Raw genomic sequence first — 21,457 nt, 5'->3', positions numbered from 1 at the left:
ATCCCTACCAGAGTGAAACATTCCACCAGCAGAAAAAAATAATCTCTTCCCCGGCCAAGCAGGATTTACCAACATCTGAGGGGATCAGCTGGGTGAGGAGGTTGGCATACCAAGCCATACACCTCTAGATGACAATTCAAGTGTTGGTGAGCTCTGAGAGCTGTTGCCAAATTACTCCCTGTGCTGCTGCTTGGTTAGCGCTGAGGTCACTGATGATTTATAGCAAAGGGAATGTTTCTCCTTGTCAATGAAGCTGCTGGCATCCCAGCTCCCCAAGGACGAGGGGGTGGAGAGCTCTGCATTTGGACTCTGAGGATTAGCCTCTCCCGAGCCCTCCCCACATGTTTCAGCGCGCTAGGGCACATGAGGCTTTGATATCCCCAGAGGACCAGATAGAAAATTAACTTGTTTAATGAAATGCACGTTGCGTTGCCTGACTGACGTGCAGATTCACCATCAGGGAATTCAGAATGTTTGGAGAATGAATATGGGGAGCCGAATCCAGAGGTGAGGCTGAGTGACGAAGAGAGTTAATGTAATTTGCACTTTCTTCCCATCCTCTTGATGTGCATGTTTTGCTAACTTAGCCTCCCTTCAGATGTACTGCTTGGCTAGGGCCAAACTTCCAAGTCCCATGCAGTTACTCACACAGATCCAGTGACTTCACTGGAACTGCTCACCAGGGCGAGTAACAGGCTCACTGTGATGGGTTTGGTCACAGAGACTCCCTTGGGACGGCCACCTGATGTGCTGAGACTACCTCTGAGCCCGTTTTCTCTGCTAGCTTGGGCCTCCAGAACCCTGCCTTGTTGAATCAGACACACAAGCCTGCCACAACACAGACCCAGGTCTGAACCATGCCCCCAAAGCTGCAGACTTAACTGAAAACAGCTTAAAAAGTGCTCCTGTCTCCAGCATCCAGACACCCAGCTCCCAGTGGGACTCAAACCCCAAATAAATCTGGTTTACTCTGTACAACAGACTGAACAAGGTATGTTACTAACTAAAATAAATCAAAATATGCAAGGCTAATTTAATACACTAAGAATCTAGTTACAAATACTAACTTCTCACCCTAGATGTTATCTCAGGTACAATCCTTTTCAGACCGACGTTGTAGTTTATGGCCTGGGTCCAGCAATCACCCACACCTCCACAGGAACAGCCCTTTGTTCCAGTTTCTTTCAGGCATCTCTTTGGGGTGGAGAGGCTACCTCTTGAAGACAAAATGGAAAGGCTTCCAGGGCCTTTTATATTCTCTCTCTTGTGGGCAGAAACCTCTTTGTTCTTCTGTGCAAAATCACAGCAACAAGATGGGGTTTGTAGCCACCTGGGCAAGTAACATGTCCATGAATGATTCTACTTTTTGCAGGCCGATGCCATTATTTCCAATGTTAGTTTGAATGTTTCCAGGAAAGCTCAGATGTGGTTTGGTGTCTCCGAAGTCCATTGTTAGTTAAATACTTCCAATTACTTGAATAGATCTTTGCAATATGTTGGCCAAACCTTCCTTATGTGTTTCCTAGAGCAAAGAGCCAATGCTCATAACTTCAGATATAAAAACGATACATGCATACTAATAGGATGAATATATTCAGTGGATCATAACCTTTGCAAAGATATGTTACATGGCATATCCAACATAAAGCATATTCCAGTTATGTTATATTTACACTTATAAGCATATTTCCATAAACATATAGAGTGCAACGTCAGACTCACAATCTGGCCTTGAGGTTCCCTTGGATTCACAGGGCCAGATTCAGAGATGATGTGTAAACAAACCCTTACATCAAGTACACTCCCATAGAGCAACCTGCTGGTATGGCCCTTCCAACAACGTCTACACTAGCCTAGTTCGGAGTAATTTGCAAGGCAAGGAGCCTGAAGAGAGTGTAGGAAAATGTACAGTAAAGTCATCCTACTTTCACATAGACCATCTTCCACCTTCTACCAGTTCTTTGGCATGCAAGTTACCCCAGGTTAGACAGCCTTAGAGCTCTGTCGGGGAGAAGTAAGGTGCGCTATGGGAGTCGGAGCACAAGGGAATCTGAGCTAGTGCAAAGGAGTAACTTTGGAACGTGGCCAAGGGGTTGAACTGAAAGATGAGGGTGTCCCTCTGTGAGGCAGGTAGGAGCAAGGAGTACAAAGAGGTCTGTGTAGCTACAGACAGAAGTGTTGTTGTGATTATGTAGACTTGAGACAGGCAGTTAGCTCTGCTTCAGGGGATGGCGAGGCTTAGTATTAACACTTCAAGTGCCTTCTAACACATCACCTGCCATTTTAGCTGCAGAAACGCTCTTCCTGGATCATGCCCATCTTGCTTTGCATAGCCCAGCAAAGGCTAACTTTGAACTTCAAGTGGAGAGCAGTGTTGAGACCCTGAATCTCTGAGAGGATTATTCTGCCTCCTGCTTGGCTGACTCAGGATTAATGAAATCTGCTTCTTTCTTCTATTTGACATTAGGGTTGGCCTTTCCTCTTTTTCCTTTTGTAACTTCAGCCAAGCTAATGGGGCAAGCCCTGAGCCAGTTGAAAAGGGGCAGAGGTGATTGTTAACATGCCCTGAACCCACAAACCAACTCGGTTTGGTTCAGTTTGATGGCTGCTCCATAGACTAACAGAGCTGTGGTTCCTATTCCCGTCTGTAAGTGCTAAAGTTTCTGGAGGTTTTCCTCTGGGCCAGAGACACAGTGTGACTTCTATATTTGCAGGGGCCATGACAGCCAGCAGCGGGGTATAGGAGGGGAATTCCACGCATACCTGAGGCTTGCAGTGCTGGGCCTGCAGTGGGGATACTGCTGGCCCATGGGGCTGGGCATCTGCCCTGCGATGTTTGTTCGGGTCTCGAACAGGACCCTGAGGTAGGGTGACCAGACAGCAAATGTGAAAAATTGGGACAGGGGGTAGGGAGTAATAGGAGCCTATATAAGAAAAAGACTCAAAAATTGGGACTGTCCCTATAAAATTGGGACATCTGGTCACCTTATCCTGAAGGTTCTGTTTCCCTTTGATTATGTGGGTGTAGCTTGTCATGCCAGAACAAGCTGAGTGAGTGGAGCTGTGCGTGTCTACACGCATGTGCCCGTGTTTGTGTGTCCCTGTCCCTGTCTGTGAGGGCACATGAAATGCTGGGAGTCTGAGAGGGGCTGACCCAGTGACTTGTGTGTCTGAGACTCAGTGACATGTTTCTGAGTATACACACACACACACGCAACATGGCACGTCTCGCACACACTGAAGCCAGTTCCTCTGCTGGCAGGAGCCTGTCCTGGTGCATTAAATTAAATGCACTGAGCCTCGCCTCCTGGCCACAGCACCATGGATGGTTGCCCACAATGCCCATTCATAAGGCTGTCCCTGTTTGGGGGACAATGCCCCCTCCCCCAAACTACGCCCATACTCTGGGTGGTCAGTGAGCCCTGTCCTAGAACCTTACTGGGGGACGTAGCAGCCTGGATACATAGTTAAGTGAAAATATTGTCCTATCAAATTTTATTGTTGTAATAATTTATTTGTATTGCAATAGCACCTGGGAGCCTTAGTCATGGCCCAGAACCCCACTGTGCCAGGTGCTGTACAGACTCTGAACAAAAGACAGCCCAGTGCAAACAACTTACAATCCAAGTATCAGACAAGAGACAACCTGACAGAGGTTTAGACTGGGTAGCTTTAACCTCTGTCACAGTTAATATAATGGGAGAGCTGTGTTTTGTTCACCCCTGGGAAATGTCCTCTGAATTCACTGCTTTACTCGCTGATGAGTTATTGACTGTTCCTGGTTAGACTGAGCACTCAGAATTCGAAATCTCTAATTAAAAATAATTATCAGTTTAAATATTCAACCAGTTTTATTGACACACTGCTCTCATTTCATGCATATTGTTGTAATAATAGCTAATAAACATGGAAGCCTCTTGCTAACATGGCAAAGGTAGGGGTGGGGTAAGTTCTCTGTCTCCAGTGGAATTCAGCACGTGCACACACACATACCCGACACTGCTCACTCACCCTTCCCAGAGAGGACTTGTGTTTGGGACTTTTTAAGACATGGCTGAAGAGCAAATGGCTTGTGTCTGTAACGGGCCAGACTGCCTCAGATGACAGGTATTTACAAAATATTTCCTAGGGAACCATACACACCACTCCTCCTGCAAGCAGCCCCTACACACCAGGGTGTGGAGCCAATGACAGGCAAATGGGTGCATTTTTGTGGGAGCTCGCTGTTAAAATAATGACAGTACCTCTCAGTGTGAGGGCCTGATCCTGGCACCCTCAGTGATTGGAACTCCAGTTACTGCAAGAAGGTGTTACGATGTTTCAGACTCACAGGACTGGGCCCAAAGAGCAGCCGGACCTGCTGGGAGTGCTCTGCTATGTGAAATAGGGTAGAGGGAAAGTCTTGATCAATGACCTTTTTTGTTTGTATATTGTTCTCCGTTTCTCTCTCTTTTCGTACATCAGTCTGTCTTCTAGCATTGTCTAGATTGATTAGATCAATTCCATTATTGTTAGAAATTGATTTTGATTACCCATGGAGGAGGGACTGAGGTCTCTCCTTTATTTTCTCTGCTGCACCAAGTGCATTGCTGGCCTTCAACAAACAATAAACCATCATCATAACTCTTGGTTACTCATATGCTGAATCTGCCTTTCTTTCTCCATCTGATTCTGCTTTCTACACCTATATATCCCCCTCTGCTACAGTTACATTATATATGCCTCTTTCTTTATATTCTATTCTTTAAGGTTGGATTCTCTGTGTTATTTGGTTTCTACATCATCGAAAGCATTTTCTCTTGGTCTCTTTAAAATGTGGTGTTAGTGCAATGAGTTGTATTAATGAATAGGCAGCCGGTTTAAAGCACAGATTAGTAAGTACTTCTTCACACAGAACAGAGTTAACCTTCCAGAAGCTGGGACTGTATGAAGGGGATGGATCACTTGAAATTGCCCTATTCTGTTCATTCCTTCAGAAGCATCTGGCACTGGCTCCATTGTCACAGACAGGATACTGGGCTAGATGGACCATTGGTCTGACTTGTAAGACCATTCTCTTGTTATTATGCTCTTATTATGCTGTATAATATTTCATTCTCCTTCCTTCCAATCTCTCGCACTTTGCTCCTTTCTTTCCATTCTCTTCTTTCCCTCCTCACCCCCCAGGATGGCTCTCTGACATTTTATTTTCATCCTCTCTTCAGATCATGTTATTTCCCCTGCCCATGAGTTAATTTTCACTTCTCTTCTATTTCCCATTTCCTCCTTTCTCCACAGCTCCATCCACAGTTCCCATCATGCACCAGGTAAGTGCCACCATGAGGAGCATCACGCTGTCGTGGCCTCAGCCAGAGCAGCCCAACGGCATCATCCTGGACTACGAGATCCGTTACTATGAGAAGGTGAGCCGGATCTGCCACCCCGAGATCAGCAGCACTGTGGGCTCACGACCAGCCACCGTAAGCCTGAATGAAAGCAGGGGAAGAAGGCTGGGGTGGGGACGGACATTCAAGGCTCTAAAACGCTTCTGTATTTTTTTCCTTCTTGTGGATTGTTAATTATGGGCCTGGGCCACCACTCACTGAAGTCAATGGAAAGAGCCGTTGACTACAGTGGGGTTATGATTAGGTCCTGGGATAACTCAACAAAGTGTGATCATGAGTGGTAACACCCAGCCCTGGCAGGTAAATTGGGTGCGAGGTGTGGGTATGAGGGGGCATAAGTGACACTGCTGCTGGCTTTGCCTAGACTAGACTTTTGGGTCATGTTGAGTTAATTGAATGTGAACTAACTCAAATTCAGTAAGACAATCGTAAATGCTAATCCAGACACACCACCAGCATTTGTTCCAGGACAGAAACGTCTGTTTGTGGTCTAGGTGCAGCGTAGGCCAAGCAGTGAATTAATTTGAGTTACATGACCCGAGAGTCTGAACAAAGCCTAGTGTGCTGGACGGGAGGACACGTCCATAAAAGAGCCATGTCCAAGTGTATGTTCTGTGTGTTTTTAAAGGGAGGGAGCAATACCCCTTAGAGTGCAAAATAGAGTGCAATACCCCTTGTTAGGGCCAGGCATAGAGTGCTCCAACACCAGCTCCGGTCATTCACTTCAAGGTGCTTATTCCTTGACTGAATCCCACTCCATAGCTGCTATTCCAACCCCACACGGTTCGGCCTCCATACTTCCTTTCTGCTCTGCAGCTTCCCCAGCTAAAGTGCTGACCTGTGCACCCCTGCTGTCACATGGACAAGCAGGGCTGGGAGAAGACAGGCCATACCGACTTTCCCTTAGTGACTTGATCTAAGATTTGAATCTATGTCTCCTGGGTGACAAACAGTGCTCACTGCACCATCAAACGCATTCGTGTTTCTAGTGTGGTAGTGCTTCCAGACCTCAGCTGAGACCAGGGCCCTGTTGTGCTATGTATGCACATACACCCCAATGACCTTGCAATCTAACTGGACAAGATGTGGGGAGGGGAGAAGGAAAGACTTGTCTTCGTCCCCATTTGCTGATGTGTTTGCTTTCCTTACTCACTTCTGAAAAGAGTCTTTCCTGATCTCTCAGAGGAAAAGCCTGTTGCAGGAGGCAGTTGTGTCATTTAACCCACAGACTGTTGTTCCGGGCAGGGCCGGCCTTAGGGAAAATGGCACCCTGGGTGAATTTACATTTTGGTGCCGTGGGGCTGGGCTCCATGGACATGGTGCCCCTCATTGCCTCTGGTCCCCCATCCTCTCTTCCCCCCTAAAACCCTGCACTGTGCCACCTCCATCCCTAATCCCTGCACCTCCCTCCTGCATCCCTAACCCCTGCACCATGTGGGCCCCCTCACTCCAACCTCTGCATTCCCCTCCTGTGCCCCTAATCCCTGCACTGTACCCCCTTCACCCCTATCCCCTGCATCTCTCTCCTGTACCCCTAATCCCTGCACCTCCCTCCTGCACCCCTAACCCCTGCACCATGTGGATCTCCTCACCCCAACCCCTGCATTCCCCTCCTGTGCCCCTAATCCCTGCACTGTACCCCCTTCACCCCTATCCCCTGCATCTCTCTCCTGTACCCCTAATCCCTGCACCTCCCTCCTGCACCCCTAACCCCTGCACCATGTGGATCTCCTCACCCCAACCCCTGCATTCCCCTCCTGTGCCCCTAATCCCTGCACTGTGCCCCCTTCACTCCTACCTCCTGTACCCCTAATCCCTGCATCCCCCTGCTGCACTCATGTGGGGAAACTGACCCACTTGAATGCAGAAAGCAGCCTGCATTCCTGCTTGCTCTCCCATTGGTCTGCTGCTGCTCTACCCCATGCACCCCACTCCCAGCAAACAGGAGGGTGCTCCCAGTCCGGAGTGGCCAGGGTTGGCTCCTGGGAGGACAAGGAAGGGCAGAGGCGGGAGGAGGTGGGAGGCAGGAACAGCAGCAGCTGCACATGTGGAACAGGAGGGAGGAGGGGCACCTCTGATCAGGAGGTCATCCAACTGCCCCCTGTAGCTCGGGTCTCTCCCCCCGCCCCCTCTCCAGTGTTACTGCTCACCCGCCTACCTACCTGCCATGTCAGGTTAGGTGGGAATCCAAACTCTGCTCACAGCACCCTCTTTGATGGGCTGCCCTGGGCAGGGGCCCAGATGACCCACCCCAAAGGCTGGCCCTGGCTCTGAGGACAGATTATTGGCCCATGTAAAGAACCATACTAAGGTCAGATTATAAGCAGGGATGTGTGTGCTGCAATGGCATTGAGAGAGGAAGCAAAGATCACCTCATTGTCTAGATCTGCCACCTCTGGTTGATACAGCTTGTACTTGCAACTGGTCTCTCAAAGCAGCCATAGCAGGTTGGCAGTGTGACACCCATGTGCAATGTTGCTAACCACCACACTGTATATATGGACATATATATATAGTAATTTAAGGCATGCATTTCATGAATGACAATATGGCCATGATCATCTTCCTTCAGTGCTCTGTATTTTCAGTGCAGAATGCTTGGAATGGAGCGATTGGAGCAGTAACGCTTTAACCCCAATATTCCTATTCCACCAGTGGAGAAGCCTCATGCCTGAGTAGAACCCTGGGGCGGCCATTGGATGGGACTACCATTGCTCTGGAACCATGACATCCCCTCGTGTTGATTGACATCAGCCTTTCTTTACTCCTCCCCGCAGGACCACAATGAATACAATTCGTCTATGGCCAAGAGTCAGACCAACACGGCCAGGATTGAGGGGCTGAGGCCAGGCATGGTGTATGTGGTGCAGGTGCGAGCCCGGACAGTGGCTGGCTATGGGAAATACAGCGGGAAAATGTGCTTCCAAACACTGACAGATGGTAAGTGTGTGGCAAAAGGAGGGAGTGAGAGAGATAGAGAGAGAGGGCTCACTTGCAGCTCAAGCTGTAATTGGATTACATAAACCTGTCTCTCCAAACCCCAGCTCCCAGAGGGGCAGTGTGGCGAGAGCCAGGTGATTTATAGTGATGTTTGATTAATTGCCAGCTGGAGGAGTAATCTGTTTTAAATCTCTTATCTCTGTTTTCTCCTCCACCATTTAACTGCATTTCCTGCATCTGTATGTGGCTTGGATTATTTGCATGCCAGCCAGGGGAGGACCTGAACCTTTACCCTTTCCTGACCCCGCACCTCTCACTCTCCTCAGGAGAGCTTGCCAAGAGCCTGTTCCGGCTGAGCTGGGAAATATGTCACACTAGAGTGCGTGTGCTGTATGGGGATACACACAGAGGTGGGGGTGGGGATGCGATCTGAGTGCCTCAGAATCACATGCCCATAGAAGTGCAGGATGGAAGAGAATTGTCAGGCCAGCTGCTCTAGTCCCTCTCCTGGCCAAATCAGGGTTGTTGCCTACACTCCGCTCTCCACTCACTGGGGAGGTCTAAGCTGCAATCCGAGGTGCAGCTGCAGCTCAGTTAGACACACCCACACTAGCATGGCTGAAAATACCAGTGTATATGTGGCAGGAGGAGCTTCAGCGTGGGCTGCACGCAGCCACTGGGGAGCTACTCACGTTGCTGGAGCCTGCACCACCACCTCGACACTGCTATTGTTAGCGTGCTGGCAAGGGTAAAGTTATCGTGATATGTCTACCCGACCTGCAATCACCCCTCGAACTGCAGCATAGACACACCCTTGGTCCAGGCATTTTTTTAACCACTCACTCAATGTAGTGTCCGCTCTTTCCTCTGAGAGACTATTTCACACTCTAACAAGCCTCACTCACAGGAAAGATTTTCCCAATATTCAGCCCCGGTGTTTCAGTTTCATCCCACTACTTCCAGCCTCTCCTTCTTTGGCCCTAAATCTTTCCACTTCGTCTGTGGCATTTACTCCCTTTAGATTCTTATAGATTATGTCCCTCCATCGTCTGCTCCCTAACTCTGATTTCACGAGCTCTACACATTTAGCTCTTCGACTCTTCCGTCTTGTAAATCAATCCCCCAGCTCTTTAATCATTTGTATGGCACTTCCCTGAGTAACAACCATAAAAGATGCAAAGAACAGACTAAAAATAAGGAGATTAGAAAGAAGCTATTCTTTCTGTATGTGCTCTCTCCTACTCTGTATAACAGTTTATTAGTTGTATATTTGGTAAGTCACTCCAAGAGATGAACAAACTGCTTCAAATCAACTAAGAAGTGACATGAAACGTTCACCAGATCTCAGAGCATTTTAAACCTGATCTAAATCTCTTCGGGGCAGGTGGGTCCAGGAATCAGGCCAAGCAGTGAATAAAGGTGTTCAGGGCCATTTCCTCAGTTCAGTACATTGTACCAAAAGGTCCAATTCAGAGTTCACACCCTGGTCTAGTTCTTTCTCCAAAGTTACGCAACAGCCAAGGATATTTGGATCAATTCCTCTGGTTCCAACTTGTTTGTTAGCATGAAAAATTGCCGGTTACCTTAAAAAAATCATAAGGTGGGGGGATTGTTTTTCATTCTCACAACACTCCCCATTCCTTCAGGGAAGTGCTGAAACTGGCAAAGAAAGACTTTTCTTGTGGTAGCCTAACACGTCCAGAAGCCGTAAGTTCAGAAATCTCCCAAAGGCAGTCTGTTTGCTCTGATTTCCAGCCCATTTGTACCTCCTCCAGAGTAACATGCCACAGGCTCAATCCTGCAAGGTGCTGAGCATTCTGCCTCTGATCCAGCAAAATATTTAAGCATGTGAGTAGCCCCACTGAAAACAACAGAGCTCTGCTGATTTACACCAGCTCAGGATTGGGCTTGTAATAGCTATTACTACTACTGTTTATGAACTTCCAGGACATCACATGATGGACGCGAGTTACCTAGATTGCTCCAGTGAAACCACATGATCAGTAATCTGATATGAACATGTATGTGAGGTTTTCTCCTGTGAACACAAGTGGATTAAAATTGAGGCCTATAGCTAGGGAAGAAACTCCATAGCTTTGTCACCTCCTAGCCTGTGTCTTTCCTTTCTCCTTTGGCTCTGTTATTTTGGACTTTGTCATAGTGAAAAAAGGGATAAACTGAACTGAACATGCCACAGATGCAAAAGATCACCAGCCTCTTCTCCAAATCTATGCCTTTATATTGCACATCCAACAAAGTATCATATGTGCCCATGCAGATTGCACGTGTTTGAATCAAGCTAGATGTTTCTCTACCAGCAGGATAATGCACGTGCTTAATTGTGGGTACAAATGGATTAGCAGAAGCTAGGATTTTCAAGGGGGCTTAAGGGAGTTAGGAACCCACTATCACTGAAATGTAATGGCAGTTGGGTGATCTGGGTAAGCACTGTTCAAAATCGTCGCCCATTAATATTAATTTGTATTGAGGTGGCAGCAGGAGATCCAGTCAGGACCCCATTGTGTTCAGTCATGTACACAGATATATAGAAAGACAGCCCAAAGACGCAGAAGCCATTAAAAGAAAAATATGGCACTATGACTGTTGCCCAGGAGCACAAAGATGTGTGTGATTGTCTGTGGCAAATGTTAATTATTTATATTACTATAGCAACCTAAGGGCCCCAAACAATATCAGAGCAGGCACACAGGAAGAAACAGTCCGAGATTTATTCAGAGCAATTCAATGACTTGTCCAAGGTCACACAGTGAGGTTCTGAGAGAGTCAGGAATTGAACCTACGTTGCTAGAGTGTTGATGAAATGCCGTGACCACAGAACTAGTCTTCCTCTCTGAAGAGTTATTTTGCCTTCTCTTATTTAAGAAGCTAACCTTCAGCAGGTTCTTTTGTGTATTTTTCCTGCCAGGCAAACATCTAACAGCATGAGGAAAAGGAAAAACACAGAATGACTGAAAGGATGCAAGCAAAAAATGAATGTCTTGAATATTCAGGACTAGTGAAAGAAGGAGAAAACTCTGCCTCCAATAAGCAATTTATTGAAATTTAATAAGAATGGATATTGTAGATTATTAAATAATCATTGATGGTTAAATGAGACTTTCTCAGGATTTAAGTATCACGCAGGAGATAAATCTGGTTACTAGCAACTAACTGTGAAAAAGAAAAACTGAAGATAAAAGGAGTGCTAAATACTTCCCTTTGAAAGACACTTACTTTAACCTCTTGGTTTCTGCTTCCAGCACAAGTTAACAGGTCTTACTCTCTAGACAATGAATTATTACTATTGGTATTGCAATAGGAACGCAGAGTGGGGCCCTGTTGTGCTAGTTGCTCTACAGACACGTAATGAGAGACAACCCTGGCTCTAAGTAGTTTTTCATTTATATAGACACGACAGACAAAGGCAGGGAGGGGAAACAGAAGCACAAAGATGGGACAGTCATGCAGCAGGGCACCAGCAGAGTCCAGATCGGCACTGTGACTCAGGACACTTGGGTTCTATGTCCTTATCCGGTAAACTACCCCATCTACATTAGCCAAATGGTCATTGTTAAATAGACTTAAAAAAAAGAGCTAGAGGCTGATTCCCATTTACACTACGGCCCCTGTACACTACTCCAACAGTGTAACAGGCTTAAAGTAGGCATATATGCAGTTGAAATGGCCTTAATGTAAATGAGAACCAGTTCCTTGGGATGAACTCCTGTTGTAAGGTTCTGGATTTTCATATCTCCCCTCCTGGTTTTAACTCCTTCACTGCTGCAAGTTCGGTGTTTGTGTCTTGGTCACATTTTTGTAACAAAAGGATCTGTTCAAATGAACAGAACACAACAGCAGGAAGTGTGTTTTCTCATGTGTGACCTGGGAAATCAACTTTCTCAGTTTCTGCATCTACTTCCCTGTGTTCCATGGAGCTGAAGAGCTGTTGCAGCTGAAGCTTTCTTTGCAAGATGGTCACCCGAGCTCTGTAGATATAAGAAGCCAGTGAAGCTAGAGTTCTCCTCATAATTACTCTTTTTTTTCCTAGTTCCCAGCATGTTGACACCCTTGAGATGGTCTAGGGGAAGGGCAGGGAATAGGGAATCTTTGTAAGCTGTCACATTGTGGGAACCACAGCTATGGGGTAAATGATGGCTGGGATTTCCAAATGAGCTCCCAGCTCTACCTCTTTTTGAAAATCACAGCCGTAATTGCTAATATTCCCCCTGCCCCAAGCTCATGGCTCTAAAATGTCTTCCATCTTCCTCATGATTAGCTCCTTCTTAGTAACATATGATGCTTGTGCAAAGCTGAGGGTTGTGCAGTTACCCCCTTCCCAATCCCATCCCACATTCCCCCTAGTCCCAGTGCTCAGTCACCGGGAAGTCTGTTGTGATCTGCTGTGGCAGGTGCTCAGCAGGTACCTTGTTTGAGTCAGTGTACTGTAGAGCACTGAAACAAAGCCCTGTAGCATGATAATCTAACATGTGGTGCCGCGGCTGCCAGACCCAGACCTGAGGAAAAGGTGGAGGTTTTCAACTTTTCACAAAGTTCAGAAATGCGTCATGTTCGCTCAACCTGCCAACCTCTCTGTTCTATTTTTTAACCCCAAATGCATGCGAGTTATGTGTGACAATCCACATCAGGGCCATGCAAGCCCGAGACCGTCTCATCCCCCTGCTGTTTCCGAGCCTATGGTGATGCCCCCAACCCATAAGTGGTAGGCCTTGCCCAAGAGGTGGGAAGAGTAATATATCTGGTGCCTCAGTCTCATTCTGCCACCCTTATTCCCAGCGTGTAGTGCCTTACTCCATTGAAGCCAACTTGGGCAGTAAGGGACTTTTCAGCCAAAGGGCAGCAGAATCTGGCCTGGAGAGGTTTGTTCTTGGCTCTTTCTTGGGTCGGAGAGAGCATAAGATGCCTTTCTCCCTTGCAGATGACTACAAGTCGGAGCTGAGGGAGCAGTTGCCTTTGATCGCAGGGTCTGCAGCAGCTGGTGTGGTCTTCATTGTCTCGCTGGTGGCTATTTCAATCGTCTGCAGCAGGTACTATTTTCACCCACAGTCTTTATCTTTTCCTTTGTGATCAGAAGGAGGAGTCTTTCTGGCATGCAGTGGCTGTGCCTCCGATTCAGTGACAGGGCCTTCAAGGAGGGGCCTGTGATGGGTTCTGTCATAGAAACCCCCTTGGGACTGTCACCTGATGTGCTGAGACTACCTCTCAGCACATTTTCTCTGTCAGCTTGGGACTTCAGTACCCTGTCTTGTTGAGCCAGACATGCTAGCCAGACACTGCAACACAGCCCCAGGTCTGAACCACGTCTCCCCACAGCTGCAGACTTAACTGAAAACAGCTTGAGAAGTGCTGGTTCGGTTACAGAGACCACCTTGGGACTGTCACCCGATGTGCTGAGACTACCTCTCAGCACATTTTCTCTGTCAGCTTGGGACTTCAGTACCCTGTCTTGTTGAGCCAGACATGCTAGCCAGACACTGCAACACAGCCCCAGGTCTGAACCACGTCTCCCCACAGCTGCAGACTTAACTGAAAACAGCTTGAGAAGTGCTGGTTCGGTTACAGAGACCACCTTGGGACTGTCACCCGATGTGCTGAGACTACCTCTGAGCTTGTTTTCTCTGCCAGTTTGGGCCTCCAGAACCCTGCCTTGTCGAGTCAGACATGCCAGTCTGCTCCAACACAGACGCAGGGTCTGAACCACACTCCCCAAAGCTTAACTGAACACAGCTTAAGAAGTGCTCCTGTCTCCATGTAAACTCACACATTGTCCGCCCTCCTTAACACTGATAGAGAGACATGCACAGCTGTTTGCTCCCCCAGGTATTAGTCATTAACTCTGAGTTCAATAATAAGCAAAAGTTATTTTATTAAATATAAAAAGTAGGATTTAAGTGGTTCCAAGTAATAAAAGACAGAACAAAGTAAGTTACCAAGCAAAATAAAACAAAACTTGCAAGTCTAACCCTGATACATTAAGAAACTGATTACAGATTAAATCTCACCCCTAGAAATGTTCCAATAAGCTTCTTTCACAGACTGGACTCCTTCTTAATCTGGGTCCAGGAATCACACACACCCTCATAGTTACTGTACTTTGTTCCAGTTTCTTTCAGGCATCTCTTTGGGATAGAGAGGCCATCTCTTGAGCCGGATGAAGACAAAATGGAGAGGCTTCCAGGGCCTTTTATATTTTCTTTCATGTGGGTGGAAACCCCTTTGTTCTTCTGTGCAAAGTCACAACAACAAGATAGAGTTTGTAGCCACCTGGGCAAGTCACATGTTTATGAATGATTCAGCTTTTTGCAGGCCGATCCTATTGTTTACATGTTAGTTTGAATGTTCCCAGGAAAGCTCAGATGTGGACTGGCATCTCCCAAAGTCCATGGTCACTTAAGTGTTTCTTGACTGAGCACTTACTGAGAAAAGTCCTTTCTCAAGAAGCTGACCAAATGCTTCACTGAGGCTACTTAGAATCAAACACATTGAGATACAAGTACCTAGCCAATACTCACAACTTCAAATACAAAAATGATACACACATACAGAGAGCACATCATACCCAGCAAACTACAACGTTTCCATAGACATCCCACTTGACCTCCTCTGTACAAGCCCTGGTGCAACCATAGGACCCTGGTTGAACAATGATCTGTACATTCACAGTTCATGTCAATAATGTCACAGGGCCATTGGCTGCAGTGCCTCCTGCTGGCCAGTCTGGAGAGAAGCAGCGGCCAGACTGCCAAGGGAGGGAACCCTTCACCATTCCTTTTGGTTAGATGTGCCATGCCATACAGGTGTAACAGGAACTTCACTGAGATTTGGAGGTAGTGGGAAGTACAAAGTAAACAGCATGTGCAAGGAAGGCATGTGAGGGGGAGAAGGATGAAGTATCCTTGCAGTACCGAAGGGCACGAGATGTGAGTCTTCCGGCTCCCATTAAAGTTTGCCAGGAGAAGGCAGCTGAATGAGCTGGGAACACCTAGCACAAAGCAGTTTACAAATGACCATGATGCAAGTATTGTACTAGAGATTCCCAAGGCAGCGCTGCCACAGACAAATATAACACCAGACAGTTCTCAGTGAGTGATACATTTTTCAGTGAGTTTTTTTGCGAACACAATGAGAAGTTAGACGTAAAACAGGAGGGTAAGCACATTTCATTGAAGTGAACATGAGCCACGGAGACAGCAATGTATTGAAAGGAGTCTAATCAGAGAATTTACTTCAACGATATTTTTGCAGACATGGTCCCAGTTTTATTGTCTCCTACCCTTTTCTGCTCCATTCACTGAATCTGTAGAAAGCAAGGAACACAAAAAATAGGCTCCAGAGCTACAGTTTATGCTGGGTCACTGTCTCTTCCTTCTCCTGTGGACACTCACTGTTTCAAATCTCTGACATACAGACACATATGGGTAGACAGCTGCACGTGTGGGTGTGTCTCTATTGATATTTCTGCATGTGAATGTGCACAGCTATATCACCTCGATGTAGATATGTGTTAGTGCGTGTGTAATAGGCATCATTTTCCCATGCTAGTGCAAGTAAATTCATTGTCACACTCTTTTTCAGAGATGCTCTGAGTGGTCTGGATAAGAGTGAGCCATTTATACATTACCTGAACAATTTGTCTCCCCTTTCCCTAGGAAGCGGGCTTACAGCAAAGAGGCCGTGTACAGTGATAAATTACAACACTACAGCACTGGCCGAGGTGAGTGGAGAGAAAAATGGTACAGCAGGTTTGTGTTGGAGAAAGAAAGTTGTAACGTGTGTGTTTCCTATACACTAATAATTTTTTATAAGAGAGCTGCAAGTGTCTGTGTGTAGCTTTAGAAATCACATCGAAAGATAAACTTCTCGGTGCAGCCTTACTCAGATGAAGATGATACACAGGACAATAGCAAAGAATTTATAATTATAAGATCAGTGGAGCTCAGCACACATTCATGGGCTTGAAGAAGGAGAGCGAGGTGGTTTGGTGGAGAGAGGGCAGAGGCTATTGTGCAGTAAGGTGCAGTACTAAAGGAGAGAAGACATCGACTATAGGGTGGAATGAGTGGGGTAAAAGCATTGCATGCCTCTGAAGGTGAGGAAAAGGAGTTGGAAGTTGAGGGAGAGAGGAAGCTAGTGAAGGGATCTAAAGAGAGCAGATGTGATCAGCGCACGGGGAAAGGATGCTGATCTTAGCAGGAGAGCTAGTGCTGGACAAATAATTGGCTTTATGGTTTGGTGGCTGAACTGAACAGTCTGAAAAGAAATTTCATTTCAGGTCTACCCGAAACAACAATTTTTCAGTTTTTCTCACTAAAACAGAAAACCCCCCAAATTTTGTTTGGGGTCAGCTCAAACCTGCATTTTTCAGCAAATAACTTATTCACCCCCCCACCCGCCCCACCCCCAAAAGTCACCCAGTGTAGTTTTTGCTATACTGGAGCTAATTACAGACAATCCAAAGTGGAGGAGGTTGCAAGACACAAACTGACAAGACACAAATTGAGTAAGACATGGATCAGGATTTATTGTAGCAGGGCTTGAGGGGAAAGGTCAGATCTTAGAGATGGTATAGTGATCAGAGTCTCAACATGATGGGATGAAGAAAGAAAAATATGCAATGTGGCTGACTCTTGCAATTTTTATCATCTCTTTCCCTATATTTGGGTTCTTTTAAAGCTCCAAATGCTGGAGGAAGGTGATTAAGTGAGATTCTCAGCATTCCTTTAAAAAAAATTAAGTTTCTATCCCTCATTTCTGCAAGAAAATCTTCAAAATGTGATGACTGCATCTTAGAGGCTCAGAGATCAGGAGACCAATAAAAAGAACCCAACCTTTGTCATTGTTTTAGTCTTATAATTTTAAGGCAAACTTTGGATTTTGGGAGGCCTGACTCATGGTTTTTGAACAGATTTGCAGTACAGAAACTGGCCTTTGTGTTTCGAGTCAGGGTGTTATAGGGGATGGTAGAGTTTCACATGGATAGATAAGAGGGGGTGCAGTGGGGGGCCTGAGTGATCTGATAACCTGAAGTTTAAACACATTGAGCTGGAGCAGTCTGTCAGGCATCCATAAGGTGGTACCAAGGAGACAGCAAAGGTGCAAGGCTGGTCAAGAAATGAATGTCACTTGGCGTGCTGGGGCCTGGAGTTGCCCCTGGGAAGAAAGAGCCTGGAGAGGGACGGCCCATGAGCCAGGCAGGGGGTGTAGGGGTCACGAACGAGGGGAGAAGGCTGTAAGGCTCAGCTATGTGAGTTGGTGTGATGAGAGCAGTCTGAAGGGAGGGAAGTAGCTGAATTCAGGGCAGGGGAGTCAGCCTCATACTCAAATCAGAGAAGAAGGACTCTGGGAAGAGGGGAAGGAGATGGGGGCCTGGGCCAGACAGTGGGAGATCTCAGAAAGCTGGGTGGAGGCGGTGAGGATTCAGGGAGGGAGAGAGCGGGTGGCAAAGGAGACCTGCAGCCTCAGATTGTCTGTGTTGTCTTAGAAGAAACCCAGGAGACCTTGAGCAGCAGAGGAAGGGCAGGGAAGGAGACAGAGGTTTAAGGAGTGCAGCAGAGGACTTGAGAGCTGCTGTGGGTTGACAGCAGGGGAAGCAGGCAGGGAGCTGAAGCAGAACAGAGGCAGGACAATACAAATATGAGGGAGTCTATGTATGTGGCTGGGACTTTCTCCAGAGATGGTCAGTAGAGTGGATGGAGCAGCCAGGATAGAGCAGCCAGAAGAAAACCTGTTGCAGAAGCATTAGAGGAAATCAACAGCCTCATCTAACTGGGGCTCCTCCTGGTTTCCTCCTTACATGGATATTTAAAAAGTTTGTTGGAGTTAACCTAGGGCCTGAACAGAAAATATTTACTGGAATCTAAAAAAGCCTTTTAGCATCTTTCATGCAGACCATGGGGTGGCAGCTCTTCTGTCAGCTTCACCAGTCTTATGCTCAATAAAAGGCTGGTGCTTCTATCTCATACTGGGCAACAGGAGGCTATGTTGCAAATAACTGGAAAGGCTTCTTGACTCGGTGCTCCTGATCTGGTTCGTAAACAAATACAAGAACCTGAAAGTCAAGAAGAAGTTCTGTTTTTCTGAAGGGGTTAGCTTTTTTAAACCTCCCTTGAAGGTCTGTAGATCCACAAGTCTGAATAAAATGTAAGCATTGGTTGTGTGCAGAAAGTATAGCTCATACTCAGATACTCTTCCAGTGCGTGAACTCTGCTCTTGATAAAACAGCAAATGGGCCTTTGTAACCTGCATGGGAAAAGATGATAAATGAATAAAGCAACAGCCCCAGCCAGTAACTGCCATCCACAGACTTCACACACTCTAGCCATGCGTGGAACCAGCTGCAACGAGTTGAATTCTGCAGTTCCCAAGTGCTTCAAGGAATGTCTCTACACCAGGCCCGCACAACATATGGCCCGCAGGCCACATGCAGCCTGCGGAGGCTCACTGTGCAGCCCGTGGTGGGGAATCAAAGGGCTCTGGGCTGCCCGCAGCCGTGGGGAGCCCAGAGCCCTTTAAATCCCAGCCGTTACCGGGATTCAAAAGGCTCTGAGCTGCCCACAGCGGCGGAGAGCCCAGAGCTCTTTAAATCTCAGCCGCAGCAGGAATTCATAGGGCTCTGGGCTGCCCGCAACCGCGGGGAGCCCAGAACCCTTTAAATCTCAGCCACAGCCGGGATTCAAAAGGCTCTGGGCTGCCCACAGTGGCGGGGAGCCCAGAACTCTTTAAATCTCAGCTGTGGCAGGGATTCATATGTATTTTGACTGATGAATTCTTTTGCTGCTCGTTTGGAGTCCAAGTGTACAGATCTCTGAAGCTGAGTTAAATTGTATCACTGTTTAGGAAGTTAGGTTACAATGTCATGGCTTTTATTGTTAATCGTGATTATTATGGCGGTGCCTGAGAGCTGACTAAGATCCGGGGTTCAGTGTTCTAGGCACTGTACAAACACAACTGCTAGAAGAGGGCCTCATCCTCCCTGATTGAACTAACCTTGTTATGTCTAGACTGATTCTTGCCTGCATATTTATACCTGCCTCTGGAAATTTCCACCACATGTGTCTGATGAAGTGGGTATTCACCCACGAAAGCTTATTCTCCAATATACCTGTTGGTCTATAAGGTGCCACAGGACTTTGTCACTTTTTACAGATCCAGACTAACATGGCTACCCCTCTGATACTACAGAGTTCTAGTTCGTCCCATGATTTTTTTCAGAGGGTGAAGCATAGCTGAATGGAAAGATAGGTGAGACGAAGGGATTGAGGATGTGGAGCAGGTGAGAAGAGGGGCTGAAGGAGGCTATGTGCGGGTAGGTGTGGAGTGATGCTAAATTGAGCTGAGAGACTGTGAGGAGGAAGCGGGAGGGTTGGAACAAGGAGCCAGTCAGTCAGGGCAGAGAAAGTCCACTTAAAACTAAAAAATATTTTAGCTGAATTTTGATCATCTTAGCTCCCCACTGAAAACCCTTGCAATCTTGATGATCTTGTAATCTTTGAGACCAGCAAATCTTTAAGCAAATGTTTTGTACAGTTCTCTAAATATCACTGGACTCCGATAAAATACAAGGGTTCTCTCTTCCCTCTGTCGCTTCCTTGTCCCCATTTTAGTCTCTTCTGCTGCATATCTCTACTTGGAAGAAAGGATTTGTTGAAAGCTTACCAGCTAGTGCCTTGTCCACCAAGTCACTAGTGTTCTTTGCAGTCTGTGCTCTGACTTGTTCCCAGTGCTGAGCACTTGTCTCCATCGCTGGAAACAGCTCACATGAAGTGAGGCAAAAATATTGCAGTAAGAGAATAGATGTCTTTGGCAGAGGTAGGACAGCCCTGCCCAAACTAGGATTTTGAAAGAATACTAGCATACACCCTCTTGAACCAGTCCTTAGGAAAGATAGAAAAGGGATTTGTTGCAGAAACCTTTCTGCAGCTCCACCTGAAATTTGTGATCTTGGGGTCACATTGCCAATTGGCGTTTTTCCTACCTGTTTGCAAATATTGCTAACCTCCTTGAAGGAGGTAATTCTTGATGCACCAGAATGATTACAAATAAAACCCATGTGTTGTGAGTTCTGCACCTGAAAGCTCTGCTGTGAAGAGTGGAAAACAGGCTTTTGGATTGCCAGGGAGACTGTCAAGGTTAGAGAGACGACTAACGCTAATGCTATTATTGCACACACTAAAGGAAAACAGGTGGGAAATTTGTGGAGAGCAGCTAATGCAGTAACAAGTGCATCAACTGGAACAAATAATGCACTCATTTAACTGAACAGCAATTAGAGTCTCCCCTCACCCAGCCCAGCTGTTCAAGCTGGAGCCACATTGGGTGGGTGGTGGGTGGGGAGTAGCAGAGGCAGGGTCTGATGTGGGATCCTGGGGAAAGGGATGCTTGACTAGAGCTGTGCCATCATCTGATTTTCAGTGGCCAAACGAAAAAATAATTTTTGGAAACTTCATTTCAGATCGATCCAAAATGAAGAATGTTGTAATGTTTCAGTGAACCAAAAAAGTCGAAAATATTTAGTTTCCTGGCGAATGAAATGCTCTGTTTCATGCCTGAGGTATTTTACTGTTTTAAAACTGAAGTACAGGTTGAACTGAAAAGTGATTTTGATTCAAAAAATTGAAACGTTTCAGTTCAAAAGTGTCAAACGAAACTTTTTGAGCTTTTCTGATTTTTTGTTTGTTTGTTTGTGACGGGAGGGGAGGTGTTCAATCAAAACTATTTGATGAATTTGCAAAAAGTTTCAGCCAAACCAAACCTGAATTTTAGGATGAAAAAATGTTTCATCCAAACATTTTGCTCAGCTCTACACCTGATAGATGTGGTGAAACATCTTCTGTGCACAACAGGCCTTTGTGGATTACTCTAGAAGGGAGATTTGTCCTTTGATGCATGTTTGTGTACATCAGTGGTCCCCAACCTTTTTGTGGCCAGTAGCACATTCATGTTTTCAGAAGAGTGTGGCGGGCGCCAACAATTTTTCAAGGCTTATTTTGTATTTGTACATTAAATAATATGAAAAACATGATATTTAATATTACATAATATATGAATCCAAAAGATAAAAAAGGTAATTTTACATGTAAAAGGTATTAATCAAATTATTTGGCAATTACTCTTTC

General features: G+C 46.3%; 1 protein-coding gene across 4 annotated transcripts in view; it reads left to right on the top strand.

Moving 5' to 3' along the window:
• EPHB1 (EPH receptor B1) overlaps positions 1-21,457 on the top strand; it is a 359,407-nt gene that overhangs the window by 273,579 nt on the left and 64,371 nt on the right. For 3 of the 4 annotated variants that reach the window (XR_012656389.1, XR_012656390.1, XM_075068616.1), the window contains exons 6-9: positions 5,278-5,459; positions 8,162-8,324; positions 13,261-13,369; positions 15,992-16,056. Coding sequence is in view for 1 of the 4 variants with exons in the window: in XM_075068616.1 (XP_074924717.1) it covers positions 5,278-5,459; positions 8,162-8,324; positions 13,261-13,369; positions 15,992-16,056 (519 nt within the window). In the remaining 3 variants the exon portion in view is untranslated. The remainder of the gene's footprint in view (positions 1-5,277; positions 5,460-8,161; positions 8,325-13,260; positions 13,370-15,991; positions 16,057-21,457) is intronic. The other variant, XR_012656391.1, reaches the window with a different exon arrangement.

The sequence above is a fragment of the Chelonoidis abingdonii genome, chromosome 8 (genome assembly GCF_003597395.2).
Source record: "Chelonoidis abingdonii isolate Lonesome George chromosome 8, CheloAbing_2.0, whole genome shotgun sequence".
Lineage (NCBI taxonomy): Eukaryota > Metazoa > Chordata > Testudines > Testudinidae > Chelonoidis > Chelonoidis abingdonii.
This window is presented reverse-complemented; position numbering and strand designations above follow the sequence as displayed.